Source organism: Thalassophryne amazonica, chromosome 16, assembly GCF_902500255.1.
Source record: "Thalassophryne amazonica chromosome 16, fThaAma1.1, whole genome shotgun sequence".
Classification (NCBI taxonomy): domain Eukaryota; kingdom Metazoa; phylum Chordata; class Actinopteri; order Batrachoidiformes; family Batrachoididae; genus Thalassophryne; species Thalassophryne amazonica.
Genome location: NC_047118.1, coordinates 56151583 through 56170939, shown reverse-complemented (window position 1 = coordinate 56170939; position 19357 = coordinate 56151583). Strand labels below are relative to the sequence as shown.

The window sequence follows — 19357 nt, the reverse complement described above, 5'->3', positions numbered from 1 at the left end:
AAACGTTTTCATCATCATTCTTTTTATTGAAGGATTTTTAATGAAACACAACAGCAAAGCTGATACAACAGCACCACCTAACAGCAACAACATGTATTACAAGCATGCAGGCAAATCTTTCAACATGATCTTACAATGTCCAATATTCTGATCACCTTCATTTGTAACATGTAAACATTGTAAGCAGTGAAGAAGCAGATTTGAAATGGTCATTGTGTCTCCTGCTGTTCTTCAGTGGGACATTCCGACTTCTTGATGTTTTTCTCTGAAGTCTGGGAGCCCAAAGACACTTTACACGTGTAAACCTGATCCCTGTTCCAGTCTGACGTCTCAATGGTCAGATAGGTGCTGATCCGGAAAGTCTGGTCTGGTTGTTGGACAGCGGTGCTGGTAAAGATCCCACTACTCACTGGACTCCCACCAGACAACCAGGTGACATCAGAAAAAGGTCCAGACTGACTGGACAGACAGAGCAGAGAGACTTTGTTGGACGGAAGCTCAGCAGTGGATGGAGGGAAGACAGTCAGGACAGGAGGAGGGAGGCTGGAGCCTGAAGACACATGGAGGACATTCAGAAGACATTATGAGGACACGTGGACAAAATATGAAGGAAAAATAGAAAATAGTCAGTTTCTAGAGTCAATAACTATGAAAGATGACATGATTTTGTATGAACAAATCATAAATGTAGAGAACATAAAGTAACAGAAGAAATTCAGTTTTAGCTAAAATACAGAAATAAACATGTTTACATACATTTTTGCATAATTATTTTGTCAATTTGTGAACAAAGTGACATTTGAAACAGTGAAAAGATGCAAATTGACCAGTCATTTCTGAATGTTTTATCTCAAAAGTGCTAATGTAATCCACCGTTATGCTGTTTGTAGAATCAATAAATATTAAATGAAAACTAAAATAAAATTATGAAAATTAAGAACAAAAGAGAAAATTAGTACTTTCCAGAAAATCAGAAAGAAAAAACTCTGTAAAGTGTCGTGTTTCCTTCTCTTTTACCTGAAACAGTGCTGCTTCAATGAGTGTTTAAAAATTTAGATTTATCATACAATAATCAATTTAAATCTCAAGATCATAAATTTATTTCTGAGAAAACAACTCCTAAAACAATAAATCAATTCTATGATATGATGAGTAGAAAAGTACTTACTTGTGACAGTCAGCTTGGTTCCTTGTCCGAATACCACAGTGATTGAGTTTGTACACACGGCCGTACAAAAACCTCCTGAGTCTCACTGATGAAGGCAGTGAAGCTGAAACATGTTCAGACCAACTTTCACTGTCAACATCTCATTTTCTTCATCACTGTGATCACAGACAAAAACACTGCAGCACTTTATTCTTTCTACATTTTCTAATGCTTTATGCTGTTTTCATTCTTCTGTTCAGATTATAAATGTTCATCCAGATAACATCAGACAATCCAGCAGTGACACTCAAATATTTGACACAGTTTTGTCCCTGTAAAAGAACAATTTATGAATTTAGGTCACCTGTTGTCATTTGAATGTGTCATTTTCATTTCAGTTGAAATCTGTCTGAAAATTAATTATCCTTTTTTTGTAATGTTTTTGTTTCAGATTATTTTAAATTTTGTCTTAAGAAACATTATTAATTTCATCTAGTTGCTGTCAGTTTTCATGAAGTATAAGTATATTAATATTGCATTCTCTTGATATTAAAGTTTTTTTGTTGTTGCTCTCGGCTTGTCTCCGCTGTTTGAGTTCACCACAGTGCATCCAGAAGAACCACATGAGTATTTGTTGTTTAACACCAAATGTTGTTCCTGACCCAACTCTATGAGGGGTGACTGAGAGGTTTTGAGCCTGTCACAGAAAAAGCAGGGTGTGGTTCTCCATCTTTTGCATTCTGAGATACCAACATCTCTTGAGAATGTCTTTTGACTCACTGGATGCAATGTGGACAAATGTTGATTTCTCAGAATGCAGAAGATTGAGAACCACAACCTGCTTTTTGTCTGTCGGGCTCAAAACTTCCCATTTGCTGCTCATAGTTCTTCTCAGAGTAACCAGAGCAGCCCCATGTGTCTCAAAGCCAAGTGCTCATCAGGAGCAACTCTGCTTAGCTTCAATAATCTGATGTGATCAGGTGTGCACAGAGCAGAACAGATGATTTGTAGAAGTGACAATGAAAAGTGAAAGAAAAGTGTGTTACTTCTGGGATTTTTACCTCCACCAAGGAGGTTATATTTTCGGTCGTGTTTGTTTGTCTGTCTGTCTGTTTGTCAGCAGGATAACTCAAAAAGTTTTGAACGGATTTTGATGAAATTTTGTGGAGTGGTTATTTTGTTATCCGGTTATTCCGGATCTGGTGATCCAGAATATGCAAAAATATAGGGAAAATAGAAAATGTGTCAGTGTGAGGTGACAAATGAAGCTAGAGATGCACAACTAACACCAAATTGTAGCTGAATCTGTACTGATTCAGGAAGGTGTCATCAGATTTGATGTAGCTTCAAATGTTATGGAGCTAGATCCAGAAGTAAACCGCCATTACCAAAAAATTGTTTTTATACAATAACTTTTGAACTAATAAAGACATAAAAGTGATTCTAGTGGTATGTTTTCATGGTCAAGGATGTCAATTATAAAGGAAAGAAAAGTGTATGTATCATAGTTTTGGTTGTAACACTGAATTGTTGAATAGTTCACTGTGCCAAAGAGGGAATCTCTTTAGGGTCAGTGACCCTATGGCCTTGTTTAGAGAAGTGTTTCATGAATGTTAAAAAATTCATATATTTGTAGTTTAGTTACCTCCGCTAAGGAGGTTATATTTTCGGTCGCGTTTGTTTGTTTGTCTGTCTGTTTGTCAGCAGGATAACACAAAAGGTTTTGAACGGATTTTGATGAAATTTTGTGGAGTGGTTGGAAATGACAAGCGGAACAAGTGAATACATTTTAGTGGTGATCCGGATCACGATCTGGATCCAGGAATTTTTTAAAGGATTCTTCACCATTGCGGGATGGGGGAATTTTGACATTCTAGTTTCTAACTCCACAAAAACAAGGCAGAAAGGCTTGAAAAAAATTTGGGTGTAACATAGTCAAATGTTCTATCAAACAACAAAGTTTGGTGATGATCGGATCCAGATTTCGGATCTGGTGATCCAGAATATGCAAAAATATAGGGAAAATAGAAAATGTGTCAGTGTGAGGTGACAAATGAAGCTAGAGATGCACAACTAACACCAAATTGTATCAAATGTTATGGAGCTAGATCCAGAAGAAAACCGCCATTACCGAAAAATCGTTTTTATACAATAACTTTTGAACTAATAAAGACATAAAAGTGATTCCAAGTTCTAGTGATATGTTTTCATGGTCAAGGATGTCAAATATAAAGGAAAGAAAAGTGTATGTATCATAGTTTTGGTTGTAACACTGAATTGTTGAATAGATCACTGTGCCAAGGAGGGAATCTCTTTAGGGTTAGTGACCCTACGGCCTTGTTTACAGAAGTGTTTCATAAATGTTAAAAAATTCATATATTTGCAGTTTAGTTGAATAATAAATTGAATTTTGTCTCTTACATGTTTTTGTCTATAAGCACATGCAATATCAATATCAGTGCTCAGATGACAGTAGCTTCTGGGAAAGGTGCAAGTTGCAATAAACTGTGATGCCAAGCGCTAAGGATACATGCTATCCAGTCACAGCAGATGAAATTTTTTTTTACTACTGAGCAAACATCATTGTTACACTTTTTTAGGTTCAATGATTCCACGGCGTGTAGATGTTATGGCGTCAGTGACCCCATGGCCTTGGCAGAGGTTTGCACTCTCTGAGTGCGTCTAGTTTTTTTATATTAAAGATATGCATAATTTAACGTAACTGAGCACTGATATTTATGGAATTCTTTTCGGTTTCTTGAGGTTTTCATTTTATTGTTTCATTAATTGTTAAAGGACCATAAAAAACACAACATATCGTCATGTGAGAATGTGTTATTATGACAACAACAACAAAAAAAAATCATAAAACAGTGAAAATGTGTCATAGTTTGAAAAAGCAACAGTATTTCATGGAGAGGTTTTTGTCACGGTGTGAATCACTGTGATACAGCAGCAGAAGCAGAGTTGTCCCATATCAGACAGAAATACTGAGCAGAGTCTTGTGTCTCTGCTTGTTTAATGATGATCTGATAATCTACATCTGATGTGGATTTAGAGTTGAATCTGTCTGAGGAGAATCCTGTTCCAAAGCTGGGTGAACTATGTGAATGATAAAACTTCAGAACATACTGAGGAACTCCTCCAGGAACCTGTTGATACCAATGGACATAATTTCCATCATATCTCTGAATGTTGCAGTTCAGAACAACATCCACCTCACCCGCATGTCTTTGGATGTGGGAGGAAACCGGAGCACCAGGAGGAAACCCACGCAAACACGGGGACAACATGCAAACTCCACACAGAAAGGCCACAGGCAGGAATTGAACCCATGAACTTCTTGCTGTGAGGTAACAGTGCAAACCACTAATCCACCGTGCTGCCCACTTATTAAACAAACATTAACTATTTTGTCATACAGTTTCTAAAACACGTGAATGGATATAACTATTAAAGTCACATAAACACACCATTTGGTTAAAACAGAATATTCCACTGTTATCAAAACTTGGATAAGTCAGAAAAACATCACATTTAAACACAACAGCAATGACAAAGACACGCAGCATTTCAATGGACTAAGTACATGCAAAGCATTTTGTTTGTTTAAACAACACGGACAACATTAGAATTTGTATATACGCATAAAAGAATACTATTCTCCTGACAAAGGTCCCTTTTTCTTCACTTAGACCTAGAGACAAACTGGTGTCTAGGCTCTTGAGTTTTACGGTCGCCTTATCGTGGACCAGTTCCTCTTGCAGGTCTGGAACACTTCCAGCTTGACTTGAAGCAATTCAATTATAATGTCACATCATTTCCACTGACCGAAATTTCACAGATAAGTATAGTTTCAGACAGCGCCGCCGTTCGGCATAAGCAGACTACGCAGCCTGCGTGGGGCACCAACCATGTTGCACTAGTTTGCAGAGCCTCCAATTGACTGAAAAATGTGTTGAAATTATTACATTATTACATTTCAAAATCAATATGAATTATTTATGAATAGGCCCATCGTTTTTGTCTTTAAACATTGTGTAGGCCCCTACCCCATTACTTAATTGGGGCAAATTAACAGGTTTTTTTTGCCTAAGCCCCCATCCACCCCCGCCCCGATTCCCTGAAATGGTACAGCCCTGTTTGCCTCTTTCTCTGTTCCCTGTGTCGCCTAACCAGGGTTGCCAGATGTGACGATTTCCAGTCCAATAAATGCTCAAAAATGCATGGAGGCACTAAATCCTGCGCAATTTGAACTGATTTTTAAAATGTGTGTGGCAGTTCTATACAAAAAACTCGTCCAGGACCAGTGCCATATTTTTACCCTAAACAAACCATTTGGATGGGAAAACACCCAATCTGGCAACCCTGTGCCTAACTGAAGTAGCACTGCTAGCCCACATTCGATTCTGACGCGAGACGACAAGTTGCCACTATGCCACAATTAAACAATGAAGCGACAGCAGGAGTCTGGAGCTGAAAAATGGAGGAAAAAGAAACAAAAAGATGATGACCGTGCATCCATTGCTGGTAAGTACGTGTTAAAGGTTTAAATTGTTTTGATTACTTAATGTTCAGTGGTGCTAGGTTGCTTTGGCTTTGCTGATTTGATGTAGCTTTAAACGCTAAACTAATCTGGATATTACAAGACATGTGGCACGTTTGCAAATAGTTGGGCAATGTAGTTTGAAGATTTTGAGTGCCTTATAAGTCAGCAAAGTCCTAGTTAGCCGTCAGTGCACTACTTAGGTCCAAATATATCCTGCCTGACAACATGATCAGATAGCAACTATAAATTTGACAGGCTGATAAATATACCAAGAATAGTGAGAATAATTTCAGAACTTTTATTTAAGGCATATGTATGTAAATTACGTATCCAATGCTTAAAATAGACATGCATGCTTGCGTTCAGTCAGCAGAATGCTGGAAAAGAAACGCAGTTTAGTTGGTGGGGGTACTGTAGAGTGCTCCATTCCCCCTTAGGGTAAGGAAAGGGTGACACCTGCTGGTAAACTTTAGCATTTGTTGTGGTTGTGTATGGTTTCACAATGCCACCGCTGTTTTGCTTGATGTGTAGTACTGAGCATTTTAATATTTAGGTATTTTTCTGTGTCCATAATTTAATATAATATAATGGTTTCATGTAGTTTTCCTATCATTATGGAATACGCCGGATACTAGATAACATAATATAATGAAGTGTTTTACGCGGGGGGTGTTCCTCTTGTATGGGGGTGGGGTGGCCTCCCTGACCAGTTATGCTTAGGGCCTCCAAAACCTTAGCAGCGACCCTGGTTTCAGAGAAAGCTTTGAAGAGCTTTAAATTATGAGTGATCCTAGAGTGGAGGCACACGAGAGAGTTCAGTAGATATCACCAGTTTGAACCAGGAATTTCCCAGTCAGGAGTGAAAGAACAGCTTTGTCCAGTTCAAACCGTCAGGTTTTAGTTGAGAAAGCATTAATGTATTTGTTTAATTATGGCGAAGCAAGGCTAAGCGCTACACTAATAATTCTTATAGCTTTCTTTTGAAATAAAAATATAGGATTTCTATAAGTTTTGTAGGTGGTTCCCCAAACTTCAATACAATAGGTAATGTATGGAGCAAGTAATGTATGATATAAGGTAACTAATGAGTGTTGGGAAAGGAAGTCTTGTACTTTTTTCATTTTAGATTTAACATAATTTATATGTGTTTTTAAACTCAATTCATCATCAATGAAAACCCCAACAAATTTAGTTTAACTTACAAGTTCAGTTTCAATATTGTAAATTTCTACATAAATTCCTGGACTTATTTCCAAATACTATACACATTGTTTTACCAAGTGAAGCGACAATTTGTTTGACTCAAACCATAATTTAAACTTCTGTAGTTCCCTCCCCATAATGTCCAGAACCTGTCCCAAATGATCCCCACTACAAACACAGTTGTGTCATCAGCAAATAAAATACAACTCACAAACTAAGAAACTAAACATATGTCATTAATATATAAAAGAAACAACAAAGGCCCGAGACTGAGCCCTGGGGCACCCCACAAGTACACCTCAAAAATTCAGAATTTATCTCACCAATGTCAACATATTGATACCTGTTGTACAAATAACAAGCTATCCAATTATGAGCTAATCCTTTGATGCCATACTTCCATAATTTATCCAATAATAAGGTCTGATCTATGGTATCGAATGCACCGCTGGACTGATAGTATTGCACACCGGGCATTTGCCCGCTGGCCTGATGGCCTACTGGCCTGCGGATTTTTTTTTTTTTTCAGCTATAGGTGGATACCGGTATATAAACCCTCCTATTGGTGCATAAACTGGTAGATCGGCCCTTTAGTCATGATTGATTGTGGCCTGGACCAATGAGGTGAGGGGCAGGCCAATTACCCCTCCATCTCGGGCCTCGGTTGGGCTACACAGTGCGCCAGTGCCGGACAGAGCGATAACGAGTGATATGGATGGTGGCAAGAAGAGGAAAGGTGGTGCTGAAAGAGCCAGGGATCAGAAGAGAGTAGCCCTTCAGGCAGATGCTGCAAAATGTCTTAAAATAACAGACATGCTTGCTTCGCGTGGACGCGGAGCATCCACATCTGCGGCAGCCTCAGCAAATGGCGGAGAAGAAGTTCAACAGGTGGACGAGGCGGGGACCACTACGGCCATGACGGTAAGTGAAGGTTAACTTCAGCTATTAATTGATGAACAGCAACCTAACTTGTTCATAAATCAGACATCTGTGTGTGAGAGAGACATTCTGATCTTCTGGTCCGAAGTAAGTGCTGTCTAACTGGGTCACTCAGATATGAATTAAGGTTGGATATTATTTTCATTCGTGCTAACTCTGCCAGTCACGTAACCTAGCCTAGCAATGTAACCTGTGCAAATGGTGTGCACAATGTCCACAAACAAGCTGGAGGCGTTTATGCTGATGGCCACTGAAAAGGACATTCTCATGTCTCTGGATACTGATGTGGTCATTGACAGAGTAGCTGAGAAGAGTGAGCTGATGAAAAAGCTGCTGTTGTAGCCTGATGAGGTAAAATAAGACACTGACTTAAAACACTCATAATGTATCAGATCAGATTAAATTAAATTCCATCATTGCACAAAATACATTGCAAAGAAAACGTTAAGCAGCATCTACCTTTAGTGCAAACGAGACCTTATATTAGAATCACTGTAATTTAGAATTAATACATATTACGTCTGCACACACATTTACTGTGTCACTGTCTTAGAACGTTTTTCTAGAGTAGAAATGCAATTACTATGATCACCTGTGTCATTTTTCTCACCTTTCTATTTTCTGTCTTTTCATTTTTTGAAGGTTCCCATGTTTAAGGAGTTCTGAGTGTTGCTGCTGGGAAGAGGCAGCATGGGACAGAATCTCTCTCACTTGTTGTTGGTTTGCGTGTGTGTGTGCGTGTGTGTGTGTGTGTGTGTGTGTGTGTGTGTGTGCATGTGTGTGTGTGTGTTTCAGGGTCCATTTGATCTCATTGGTCTGCATGTAAGTTACCAGTTCCTGTTGCATTTTAATGTTTTATTGATATTCAGATTCTTAATATATAATTGTGTATTTAATTTAGTATTTTATTTTGTACAAAGTAATTATTGATTCATTACAAAAATAAATGATAATCATATCTCTGTTGAACTTTTATTATTATGTGAATCATCCCTTTTTATTTTATACTCTAAATTAAATGGATGAAACAAATCCTATTCTTTCCAAGTCCTGGCATAATTTCACATACCTAACATTTTACTTTAAATTGAGAGTCATTCTCTAAGTTGATTAGCAATACAAATTGGTAATAAAAGAAATCCTTGATGTTACTTGTAGCTTGTAGTGAGATAGACAACTGCTTTTTGTGTATTGCAGTTTCAAAAGTTCAAATTTTGTATCCAGTCATTGGTCCAGTCATCCAGTCATTTCTTGCTTTATATGATGAATTGTATCACACAAGTAATGATATATTATTTATAGTATAGCCTACAGTATTTATACAACAAATGTTTTTATATAATTTCTATTTTTAAATTTAAGTAACAAGGCTGAATGAAATGACGGCTTATTACTGTATGTCTAAAAAGTAATGTGACCTACTGTCAATAGATCGTACTTTTGATAAGCCTATGATAACTGTATTTCGGGTGAACTTTTCATAATGCTTCTTATAGTGTTAAAATGTATGTGTCTCCTGATGCACATTGATCGGTTAAGGGACCAAAAAAAAACCAAAACACGCTGTCACAGCAGACTTAATTTTTTTCCCCTTCGATACCTGGTGGTGGCCTGGTCTTGGTTAAAAATGCCTGGCCTGAAAAATTTCCCCAGTCCAGCCCTGATCGAATGCTTTCTGTAAGTTGAAAAATCCCTACAGTGTATTGCTTGTTTTCAATTGCATTTGTAATATGTTCCACAAAATCAATTACTGCCAATGAGGTCGTACAAATTTTTCAAAATTCATATTGCTGCTCATCTATATACATAAAGGGCTACGTCTGTCTGTCTGCCTGTCCGGGATAAACTCCCAAACTATAATATGTAGCCCTAAAAACTATATATATTCTGAATCCTCGTGACATGGGGAACAAACTGGTACCATTTTTTTTAAAGTTGAACTGAAAATTACCCCCAAAATAGCCATTTATGTAAGACCATACAGTGTTGTACCATGTGCGATAAACTCCAAAACTATAATATGTAGCCAAAAAACTATATATATATTCTGAATCATGAACAAACTGGTACCATTTTTTTAAAAAGTTTAAGTGAAAATTAGCCCCAAAATAGCCATTTATGTAAGACCATACAGTGTTGTACCATTTGCGATAAACTCCCAAACTATAATATGTAGCCCTAACAAATATATATATTCTGAATCCTCATGACATGGGGAACAAACTGGTACCATTTTTTTTTAAAGTTGAACTAAAAATGACCCCCAAAATAGCCGGTTGTGGGTATGAGCAGGCAGATTCAAATTTCCAGCTCTGTATATGTGTTGGACATCTTTGTTTATTTAATCCCTTTGTACAGCACACTCAGCACAGCACACTCAGCAAAACAACAACGTGCTTAGGCTGGGGCTGTGGGTATGACCCCGCAGATTCAAATTTCCAGCTCTATATATGTGTTGGACATCTTTGTTTATTTAATCCCTTTGTACAGCACACTCAGCAAAACAACAACATACTTAGGCTGAGGTTGTGGGTATGACCAGGCAGATTCAAATTTCAAGCCCTGTATATGTGTTGGCCATCTCTGTTTATTTAATCCCATCCTTCAGCTACTTTGTGTTCTCAAACTGTTAAGCACCTGACTGCCCTGTACAACCCAGATTGCCCTCCTGTCTGAATACATTCATTTTATGTTTGTAAAATTGCAATGTAAAAACAGTGAAATACACCACTACCTCAATTTTTATTCATTGATGTTTACATTTACTGTTACCTACCTTTTGTGTGTAATTTTGTTCTAAATTTGATTGCAAAACAAATCTGCATGAAGGACTTCAAATGTGTTTGTCTTTTAACCAAGTATTTCCACTTAGTTTGGGGAGTCCACCTCTTTTAGTTCTGCTGGACAAACTTTAGCCCATTAACTATTATATTTATAAGACATCAGCATTACAAAAACAAATGTTGGGCAATTGTTTTGATTAAAATGATTGGCATTTGGCTTATGTCTAAAACAGGTTAATCCGGGCAACGCCGGGTACCCCATCTAGTTTAGTATATGATATTTAGATATTAAATCATTAACCGTTTTGTGAATACCTTTTCCAGAATTTTTGAAAATGGAGATAGCGGTGAGATTGGCCTGCAGTTTGAAAAAAACATTTTTGTCACGGGATTTGAACAGTAGTATCACTTTAAATCAGTGGTGGGCACAGCTAACCAAAAGTTTGCTTCAATAACTGCTAATCAACTAACTGAAATGTTAACTTTTATAATGTTAAACTGATAAACCACTAAAACAATTAGTGGAAGCTCAAGTTAACTAATAACTTTCAGAATGGTATCCGTTACACTCAGCTACTGACAGTCCATTTTAGAGTTTATACACCACCAATGCTTCTGATTAGAATCAAAGACAATAAAAAACCAACACAATCAATGCTTCAGACGTTGTGCACCCTGCCCACTACTATAAGAAAGAATCATTTCCATTCACAGAATACAGCGGTTCAGCTGTGAGGCCAAAGTCCTCAAAAGGAAAGCAGGTTTGACATGGTTTTGATTTATAAACCAAATGAATCCGGATAGTTTAACAACATAATGTCAAATCTGGCATTTGTACAAAGTGAAAATATAACACATATCTTTTAATTTTAAAATAATGCACTCATTCTGAAGTTTTGAACATTAACACACACACAGATACCAAACTGTATTATGGGTAAACTGAGCCTCAATTTCACTTCAATTTATTCACTTTATATCATCCCAAATCTCAACAGAGTCGCCTCAAGGCGCTTCACACAAAAAAAATCAGAAAAATCAAAATAAATGAAGTAAGTGATTAAAAAGCATAGTAAAAGAGCATAAAAGTAAAATCATAGTAACATAATATGCCAGTATGTAAACGCCATCCAGTAGATGTGTCAAAGTGCATAGAACACTGTCATCAACTGGATGGGAATGACGCCCGGTTATATCATACAGTTGTTGCTGCCTGAATGAATCAGAACTTAACAAACAGAATATTCAGATCAATCAATCAACTTTTTTCTTATATAGCGCCAAATCACAACAAACAGCTGCCCCAAGGCGCTCCATATTGTAAGGCAAGGCCATACAATAATTATGAAAAACCCCAACGGTCAAAACGACCCCCTATGAGCAAGCACTTGGCCACAGTGGGAAGGAAAAACTCCCTTTTAACAGGAAGAAACCTCCAGCAGAACCAGGCCTCAGGGAGGGGCAGTCTTCTGCTGAGACTGGTTGGGGCTGAGGGAAAGAACCAGGAAAAAGACATGCAGTGAAGGGGGGCAGAGATCGATCACTAATGATTAAATGCAGAGTGATGCATACGGAGCAAAAAGAGAAAGAAACAGTGCATCATGGGAACCCCCCCCAGTCTACGTCTAAAGCAGCATAACCAAGGGATGGTCCAGGGTCACCCGATCCAGCCCTAACTATAAGCCTTAGCGAAAAGGAAAGTTTTAAGTCTAATCTTAAAAGTAGAGAGGGTATCTGTCTCCCCTGATCTGAATTGGGAGCTGGTTCCACAGGAGAGGAGCCTGAAAGCTGAAGGCTCTGCCTCCCATTCTACTCTTACAAAACCCTAGGAACTACAAGTAAGCCTGCAGTCTGAGAGCGAAGCGCTCTAATGGGGTAATATGGTACTACGAGGTCCCTAAGATAAGATGGGACCTGATTATTCAAAACCTTATAAGTAAGAAGAAGAATTTTAAATTCTATTCTAGAATTAACAGGAAGCCAATGAAGAGAGGCCAACACGGGTGAGATATGCTCTCTCCTGCTAGTCCCTGTCAGTACTCTAGCTGCAGCATTCTGAACCAACTGAAGGCTTTTTAGGGAACTTTTAGGACAACCTGATAATAATGAATTACAATAGTCCAGCCTAGAGGAAATAAGTGCATGAATGAGTTTTTCAGCATCACTCTGAGACAAGACCTTTCTGATTTTAGAGATATTGCGTAAATGCAAAAAGGCAGTCCTACATATTTGTTTAATATGCGCTTTGAATGACATATCCTGATCAAAAATGACTCCAAGATTTCTCACAGTATTATTAGAGATCAGGGAAATGCCATCCAGAGTAACGATCTGGTTAGACACCATGCTTCTAAGATTTGTGGGGCCAAGTACAATAACTTCAGTTTTATCTGAGTTTAAAAGCAGGAAATTAGAGGTCATCCATGTCTTTATGTCTGTAAGACAATCCTGCAGTTTAGCTAATTGGTGTGTATCCTCTGGCTTCATGGATAGATAAAGCTGGGTATCATCTGCGTAACAATGAAAATTTAAGCAATACCGTCTAATAATACTGCCTAAGGGAAGCATGTATAAAGTGAATAAAATTGGGTCCTAGCACAGAACCTTGTGGAACTCCATAATTAACTTTAGTCTGTGAAGAAGATTCCCCATTTACATGAACAAACTGTAATCTATTAGACAAATATGATTCAAACCACCGCAGCGCAGTGCCTTTAATACCTATGACATGCTCTAATCTCTGTAATAAAATTTATGGTCAACAGTATCAAAAGCAGCACTGAGGTCCAACAGAACAAGCACAGAGATAAGTCCACTGTCCGAAGCCATAAGAAGATCATTTGTAACCTTCACTAATGCTGTTTCTGTACTATGATGAATTCTAAAACCTGACTGAAACTCTTCAAATAGACCATTCCTCTGCAGGTGATCAGTTAGCTGTTTTACAACTACCCTCTCAAGAATCTTTGAGAGAAAAGGAAGGTTGGAGATTGGCCTATAATTAGCTAAGATAGCTGGGTCAAGTGATGGCTTTTAAGTAATGGTTTAATTACTGCCACCTTAAAGGCCTGTGGTACATAACCAACTAACAAAGATAGATTGATCATATTTAAGATTGAAGCATTAAATAATGGTAGGACTTCCTTGAGCAGCCTGGCAGGAATGGGGTCTAATAAGCATGTTGATGGTTTGGATGAAGTAACTAATGAAAATAACTCAGACAGAACAATCGTAGAGAAAGAGTCTAACCAAATACCGGCATCACTGAAAGCAGCCAAAGATAACGATACATCTTTGGGATGGTTATGAGTAATTTTTTCTCTAATAGTCAAAATTTTGTTAGCAAAGAAAGTCATGAAGTCATTACTAGTTAAGTTAATGGATACTCAGCTCAATAGAGCTCTGACTCTTTGTCAGCCTGGCTACAGTGCTGAAAAGAAACCTGGGGTTGTTCTTATTTTCTTCAATTAGTGATGAGTAGAAAGATGTCCTAGCTTTATGGAGGGCTTTTTATAGAGCAACAAACTCTTTTTCCAGGCTAAGTGAAGATCTTCTAAATTAGTGAGACGCCATTTCCTCTCCAACTTACGGGTTATCTGCTTTAAGCTACGAAGTTTGTGAGTTATACCACGGAGTCAGACACTTCTGATTTAAAGCTCTCTTTTTCAGAGGAGCTACAGCATCCAAAGTTGTCTTCAATGAGGATGTAAAACTATTGACGAGATACTCTAACTCCCTTACAGAGTTTGTGTTGGTATATGACATTAGAGAACATAAAGAAGGAATCATATCCTTAAACCTAGTTACAGCGCTTTCTGAAAGACTTCTAGTGTAATGAAACTTATTCCCCACTGCAGGGTAGTCCATCAGGGTAAATGTAAATGATATTAAAAAATGATCAGACAGAAGGGAGTTTTCAGGGAATACTGTTAAGTCTTCTATTTCCATACCATAAGTCAGAACAAGATCTAAAATATGATTAAAGTGGTGGGTGGACTCATTTACTTTTTGAGCAAAGCCGATAGAGTCTAATAATAGATTAAATGCAGTGTTGAGGCTGTCATTCTCAGCATCTGTGTGGATGTTAAAATCGCCCACTATAATGATCTTATCTGAGCTAAGCACTAAGTCAGACAAAAGGTCTGAAAATTCACAGAGAAACTCACAGTAACGACCAGGTGGACGATAGATAATCACAAATAAAACTGGTTTTTGGGACTTCCAATTTGGATGGACAAGACTAAGCGACAAGCTTTCAAATGAATTAAAGCTCTGTCTAGGTTTTTGATTAATTAATAAGCTGGAATGGAAGATTGCTGCTAATCCTCCGCCCCGGCCCGTGCTACGAGCATTCTGACAGTTAGTGTGACTCGGGGGTGTTGACTCATTTAAACTAAACATATTCATCCTGCTGTAACCCGGTTTCTGTTAGGCAGAATAAATCAATAACGTTGATCAATTATTATATCATTTACCAACAGGGACTTAGAAGAGAGAGACCTAATGTTTAATAGACCACATTTAACTGTTTTAGTCTGTGGTGCAATTGAAGGTGCTATATTATTTTTTCTTTTGAATTTTTATGCTTAAATAGATTTTTGCTGGCTATTGGTGGTCTGGGAGCAGGCACCGTCTCTACGGGGATGGGGTAATGAGGGGATGGCAGGGGGAGAGAAGCTGCAGAGAGGTGTATAAGACCACAGCTCTGCCTCCTGGTCCCAACGCTGGACAGTCACAGTTTGGAGGATCCAAGAAAATTGGCCAGATTTAGATCTGGCGTAGATCTGCAAATGCCTTTTTAAAACTAATGAAAAACAAATGATATATTTTACAAATACACATTTATTGGTAAAAAAACAAAACACACATTAAGTTATGTGTTGGTTTTTACATATCATAGAATAGAATAATTCTTTATTGTCCACCAAGGTGGAAAATTGTCTTCGGCTCACCTGCACAAAAAAGACAACACTGAAATACAAACATTGGCATACATAAAAACATAGACACAATAAACAAAGATAAGCTATAATAAAATCAAACAAAAAAGTAGCTTTGATAATGAGCAGTTAGCGGATTAGCAGAACTGTGCCACCACTGCTTTAAATCAGAATCAGTGGGTCACAATGTAGAGAAATGATCATTTTCACACCCTCTGAACAGGGAAACAGCCCATCTGCAGCATCATTTCTTCAGAGATACTGTTCCAATTCTTGCGAGAAATGCTTTTATATATATATATATCTATATTATAGTGTGACACTTTGTTACAATAAAGATTTAAAGAACAGAAAGTGAAAAGAAAATGAATAAATTAATTAAATGTTCCTCGAAGCAACAAAAAAGAAAAGAAAAATAACATAAAATTTAAGCTTTATTTCAGATTAAGTAAAATCAAAGATTATTGTTATGTGTGGGACGCAGTCGGAGCACCGACCAGCGTTTGACAGTAGGACCCAGCATAAAGGAAACAGAGCACGGTTCAAAGGATAACAGAATTTAATACATAACAGTGAGTGCTCATTAATAACAAATAAGTGCGCGGTCTGGCGAGGTGGAAAAACGGTGCGCTCCCCAGCAGCACAAACGGTCCGGAGCCAGAACAGTTCGGACCCAAGGACCCCGCCGACACCCCCCAGGTGGCCGCGACCAACCGAGTCTGTGACAAGAAGAAACCATAATGTGAGTCCACCACTCCACACACAGAGAGACCACTCAAAGGTGTACATAATCAGCAAACATTTCCTGGCTTAATCACCAATCAGCTTCCCACCCTGCAGGCATGGAACACCCAGTTCAATTCTCCACTGCAGTGGAAGCTGATTTAAACGACTAACATAACAGCTCAATATAATAGGGTGTGAGGGACACCACATCTACTGACTGTACTCATGTTAGTCACAAACCTAAAGTACCCTCAGGAAGTGTGCTGACGAGCGTGAGACCTCACCCCCCTCCTCTTTCACAGACCATGGCATCAAACCTGGTACGGTCTCTGCGTCCATAAAGATGAGATGGTTCTCCGAACGTCGATCTCACCCGTCTGGTCACAAGGTCGAGTCTCTGGCAAATACACACTGTGTACTCCAGACTTAAATGCAACCATGCCCCAATCCATACAGATGCACCACAGCTGTGAGTCCTGACGAGCTGCACATGACCAGCCTCAGGTCATGACCAGCCACACAACAATTATGGCCCAATCTCAATTCTCTTTTGTACCCCTTCCCCTTCCCCTTGGCCCTACCCCTACCCCAACACCTACCCCTTTAAAAAAAGGGGTAAGGTGAAGGGGTATGCCTCTAGCCGTATGAATTGAGACACCCCTCCGCCTTAGGGGGAAAAAAAACTGCCCGTCTTACTGTTTGTCAACATAGCAACCAAAGGGAAACTTGTTGCAGTAGCCTGTTTACTCTTTTTATTTTCTCACCTTTCTGCGTAAATGCAAAGAAAAAGAAGTAGTTGCAGATTTCTTCGACACATCACAAACATGCTGGAGAATTTTGTGGTATTAATAATTAATTTAATTAATCTGCAATTTATAATAATAATTAATAGTATTAATAATTAATTAACTAGTAATTAATTAATGTTAATAATAGTGATAATAATTAGTATTTGATAATAATAATAATTAATATTGTTAATTGATTAATCATTAATTGATTGATTAGTAAGTAATTAATGAATGAATTAATTAGTAATTTAAATAAATGAACACTTTAAATATATCAGTCTGTGTGGAATGTATGTATACATTATAAAAGTTTCACTTTTTGAATGGAATTACTGAAATAAATCAACCTTTTCATCATATTCTGATTATATGACCATCACCTGTATGTATGTTATGGGCTGCATCTCGTTCTGTTAACCTTATATTTCTATTTCAAATTCTCCCATTTTTTGCATCCAGCCCTATTTCCTTTAGAGATTTCCTTGACAAATAATAGGACGTCAGGCTATGTTTTTGTGGAGGCTCTCAGTTGTCCAGCTGGTTTCCATAGTACTACGACATCAGGTTATGTGTTACACATTGATGAAACGTCTCATTTTCTGCCTGAAAGCTTATTAGGAGTCGAGTGTGCTCAGGGCTCCCTGTTTGTTTACAAAATACACACGTTACAGACCTTGAAATCCAACAGCAGGGATTGATATTATCCAAAGATTTATGAGCATACAAATTAACGTGCTTATCCTTTATTACGATTTTCTCCATTGTGAGATATAAAAGTGTCTTATCGTAGCGTTTGTGTGTATATGCATTATAACGCCTCAGCGCACGAGCGAAGTTATGATATTCTTCAGAACGACAATATACACAACATGCATCCAGCAGTACACATGTTGCTGTCATAGGTAACTGACTGTAAAGTTTTTTTGGCAAGTTATAACTTTCTAAACAGCGTAATTTGTAATGAAAGCCGCTTTCATTTGTGAGGCTCTGGGCGCCATGTTTGTTTCTTTGGAGACAGCGGTAAGCTCCTCCTACCCCTCCAAACGGAGTGTGCATCCAGATTTTCTCCATTTGAAGAGGTTTGTAGCCCTCCGCCTACCCCTCCACCCCCTCCAAAAAGAGAATCAAGACACTCCTCTGTCTCGTGCCTGCGCAAAATGGAGGGGAACGAATAAAGGGAAGGGCCAAGGGGTAGAACTGAGATTCAGCCTAAGTTAAAACATCAATCTATTCATTTAAAAAAAAAACTTATTGTGAATGAACATTTACCAACATCTTCTTGTTTCATGTCATGTTCAAACATTGATAAATTCAACAAATACCACATGAACATGACAGAAATACTGTAAAAATTTCTGAAACTGAATTAGGGCTTTGAAATGAGCGAAAGAAAAAACTATTCAAAGCTTCAGCATCACTGAAAATGTGTCAGAGTGAAAAAGCAGAAGTATTTAGTGAGGAGGTTTTTGTCACAGAGTGAATCACTGTGATACGACCTCATTAACAGAGCCGTCCCACGTTATACAGTAATACACAGCTGAGTCTGACTGATCCACATTGTTGATGATCAAATGATAATCTGTCTGTGACTGATGAGTAGATGTGAATTTAGGAGATGAGAAACCAGAACCATAGTATGGCGAGCTGAAAGAATGATGATAACGCAAAATATACTGAGGAACTCCTCCTGGAATCTGTTTGTACCAGCTAATCACATATCCAGTATCGGTTCCCAGGTTACAGTCCATGGTGGCTGTGTTTCCTGTGGTCACCGTGACAACAGCAGGCTTCTGTGTCACCACGGTCACACCACTGACACCTGGAAAGAAGAAGATGAGATGAAGAGAAAGAAACAGACTGAGCTGAAAGCTGCAGTAAGTCAGCCTCCTTACATGTTAGAGCAGTGATGAGAGTGCAGAGGCTCCCCAGCATGTTGTCACTGTGTGCTCACAATGGACTTGGAACGTGGAACTTACTGCTGACAACATTAGAGGCTGTGGAGGATGATCAGAGGAGGTGCAGGAGGAGCAATTTAATACCACACTCAACATCACAGTGATTGACAGGAGGAGGAGGAAGCACGTCACTTATTATGCAAACACCTGACCTTTGACCTCAGCGTTTGCATTTCACCTCATAACAATCAGTGGAGGTCTGCAGGTGCATCCTTGGAAGGAAATGAAAGAGTGGAGAGGTGATGCTTCACTGATGGAGGATGAAAACTCATTTTCAGGTGTCACTCAAAATCTTCATTATTACAGGCAAACAAAACTGAAAAT

General features: G+C 38.3%; 1 protein-coding gene across 1 annotated transcript; it reads right to left on the bottom strand.

Annotated features, from left to right (window-relative positions):
• Nucleotides 1-133: 133 nt before the first annotated feature.
• Nucleotides 134-19045, bottom strand: LOC117527795 (immunoglobulin lambda-1 light chain-like). The gene is made up of 4 exons (XM_034190295.1): nt 18971-19045; nt 18572-18897; nt 1169-1202; nt 134-550 (listed from the first exon to the last, which is right to left on the bottom strand). Exons 1-4 carry the CDS (start codon nt 19008-19010, stop codon nt 210-212), a joined length of 741 nt encoding a protein of 246 aa, XP_034046186.1. The 5' UTR covers nt 19011-19045; the 3' UTR covers nt 134-209.
• Between the last annotated feature and the right edge of the window lie 312 nt (nt 19046-19357).